The 3,040-nt window shown below is 45.0% G+C and overlaps 1 protein-coding gene across 1 annotated transcript in view; it reads right to left on the bottom strand.

Moving 5' to 3' along the window:
* Window positions 1-1,511: 1,511 nt before the first annotated feature.
* The window catches only part of LOC145875728 (NLR family CARD domain-containing protein 3-like), a gene marked incomplete at its 5' end in the record, with an annotated part of 26,603 nt that continues 25,074 nt past the window's right edge, over window positions 1,512-3,040 (bottom strand). Inside the window, one exon of the mRNA XM_082971553.1 lies at window positions 1,512-3,040. This exon is cut by the window's right edge and continues 392 nt beyond it. Within this exon, the coding sequence (XP_082827679.1) occupies window positions 2,903-3,040 (138 nt within the window).

Below are 3,040 nucleotides of genomic sequence, written 5' to 3'. Positions count from 1 at the left end.
TAGCAGTTAGTTCAGTTTGATCTTATTAAAGACAGCTGTATCATTTTTTTATTCATTTTGACATATTGTTTGGGACCACTTTTTTTGCTCTGTTTGAAGGCTGTCAGCTTCTTCTCAGGAAGAGAATCCCTTAGCCTTTCGACTAATTTTGGGTTAGTTCGACTAATTTTGGGTTAGTTCTCTCAAGAAGAACTAACCCATCTCAACATGACAGAAAGTAAGACAGGGAAACCCATCTCAACATGACAGAAAGTAAGACAGGAGAACCTATTTCAACATGACAGAGAGTAAGTCAGGAGTCCCTGACCTTATCTTCTCTCAAGAAGATGTCTGGTAGGCCCATTTAAATACCTTTTTTGGACATTTCAAGAGCCGTCCGCCAGTCCGGAGCCGCCAGAGCCGCCCGCCAGTCCAGAGCCGCCCGCCAGTCCGGAGCTGCCCGCCAGTCCAGAGCCGCCCGCCAGTCCAGAGCCGCCAGAGCCGCCCGCCAGTCCAGAGCCACCTAAGTGGGCGAAGCCTAGGGTGGAGCGGAGTCCACGTCCCGAACCTAAGCCACCTCCAGTATAGGTGGGTTGGGGAGGGGGGGTGTAGCACTAGTGCCGTCGTTGACGGCAGCCACCCTCCCTTCCCTCCCTTTTTGTTTAGGGGGTATTTGGGTTTTGTTTTTGTTCTTGTTTTGGGGGGGATTTTGGTTTTTCTTTTTAGGTGCATTCTGGGGTCTGCACCTTTAGGGGGGGTACTGTCACGTCCTGACCAGCAGAGGGAGTAATTGTATTATATTTGGTCAGGACGTGGCAGAGGGGTATTTGTTTCATATGGTTCGGGTTGTGTGTGTTATTTAAGGGGTGTTTGATTTATGTAGTCTGGGGTTTAAGTTTTGTTCTAGTGTTGGTGTCACGTCCTGACCAGCAGATGGAGCTATTGTTTTAGTTTTGGGGTCAGGACGTGGCAGTTTTGTGTATGAGAATGTTTGTATTGTTGATTGGGACTTCCAATTGAAGGCAGGTGTGTTGAGTTGCCGTTGATTGGAAGTCCTATATAGGTGTGTGTGTTTTTCTTTGGGGTTATTGGTGGTTGTTCTTGCACTGCGTTTTTGTATGCCTGTAAGACTGTCCCTGTTGTGTTTATTGTTTTTTCAGTGGATGCTTTACTCCTTTTTTTAAAATTAAAATATGAGCATCCATATTCCCGCTGCGCCTTGGTCCTCCTTTCAACAGCACGAAGGATTTTGTGACAGTTGGTTTTCTATGGTTTATCTAGTTGTTCTGTTTCTTTGTTAGTCTGTGTGGCTCCCGATCAGGAACAGCTGTATGTCGTTGTTCCTGATTGGGAGTCATATATTAGGAGTGTGTTTTCACCTGGGGTTTGTGGGTTGTTGATTTTGTTCTAATTAAATACAAAAATGAGCATATATATCTCGTCTGCGTTTTGGTCATCCACGACAGCCGTTACAACATGAGACAGGGAGAAGCAATGTAAAATCAATAATGAAATTGTTTTCACAATTAACATGCTTTTTCTTGTTTCAAGTATGTTTTATTATGAAAAGTACAATATAACCATGTATACTTGTACAACTATGGAGCGTATGTCCACATATAATTGTACAATTTGTTTTTCCAACATAAAAGACAAGAAATGATCACATTGGTATTTTAACGGTGTTATTGTAAGAGTTTAAATGTTTAAACAGAGGATACATCTAAAACAGGATAAAACAAGTGCAGTATGTTGTGAGAATGTTACTTTAACGTCGACTCATAACGTCACACTATAACTTCATGGGAGTCTTGTGGAAAGACTGCATGTTGTTTTGGGTGGATTGAGTGACGTCTTCATCAACATTTTGCAGAATATTCCGGTAATATTTTCACCTCTTGTCGGCTGCAGACATTCATAAGGAGTTCCAGTAGTTTATTTGCCATTTGCAGGTATTAAAAGTAATACATACATTGTAATTCCTTGTTGGGTCTCTCTCACATACAGGACAGTACATACCAGAGGAGGCTGCTGAGGGGAGGACGGCTCATAATAATGTCTGGAACAGAGTGAATGAAATGGAACACATGGAAACCACGTGTTTGATACCATTCCACTTATTCCACTCCAGCCATTACAAGCCTGTCCTCCCTAAATAAGGTCCCACCAACCTCCTGTGGTACAAACACAAACAGAAAAACACATCATAAAATCACACTGTGTGTGTGCGTGTGTCAGAGTGTGTGTCCGCTGTGTGTGTGTGTCCGCTGTGTGTGTGTGTGAATGTGTGTGTGTGTGTCCAGTGTGTGTGTGTGTGTGTCCAGTGTGTGTGTGTGTTCGATGTGTGTGTGTGTTCGATGTGTGTGTGTGTTCGATGTGTGTGTGTGTTCGATGTGTGTGTGTGTTCGATGTGTGTGTGTGTTCGATGTGTGTGTGTGTTCGATGTGTGTGTGTGTTCGATGTGTGTGTGTGTTCGATGTGTGTGTGTGTTCGATGTGTGTGTGTGTGTGTTCGATGTGTGTGTGTGTGTGTTCGATGTGTGTGTGTGTGTTCGATGTGTGTGTGTGTGTTCGATGTGTGTGTGTGTGTCCGGTGTGTGTGTGTCCAGTGTGTGTGTGTCCAGTGTGTGTGTTCGATGTGTGTGTGTTCGATGTGTGTGTGTCCAGTGTGTGTGTCCAGTGTGTGTGTCCAGTGTGTGTGTCCAGTGTGTGTGTCCAGTGTGTGTGTCCAGTGTGTGTGTCCAGTGTGTGTCCAGTGTGTGTGTCCAGTGTGTGTCCAGTGTGTGTCCAGTGTGTGTGTCCAGTGTGTGTGTGTGTGTCAGTGTGTGTCAGTGTGTGTCAGTGTGTGTGTGTGTGTGTGTGTGTGTGTGTGTGTGTGTGTGTGTGTGTGTGTGTGTGTGTGTGTGTGTGTGTGTGTCCAGTTATTATTTCAGGGACACTGAGGATTCATAATCAACCCTAAACGCTGGATAGAGGGGCTCAGTGAATGTGGAGGTGAATGTGATCAGGTGGGTCAGTGTGTCAGAGGAGGCTCTATAGAAGGACAGAGTGCCGGGTGGCCA

This window comes from Salmo salar, unplaced genomic scaffold (assembly GCF_965601325.2).
Source record: "Salmo salar unplaced genomic scaffold, fSalSal1 ptg000322l, whole genome shotgun sequence".
NCBI classification, from domain to species: Eukaryota; Metazoa; Chordata; class Actinopteri; order Salmoniformes; family Salmonidae; genus Salmo; species Salmo salar.
This window is presented reverse-complemented; position numbering and strand designations above follow the sequence as displayed.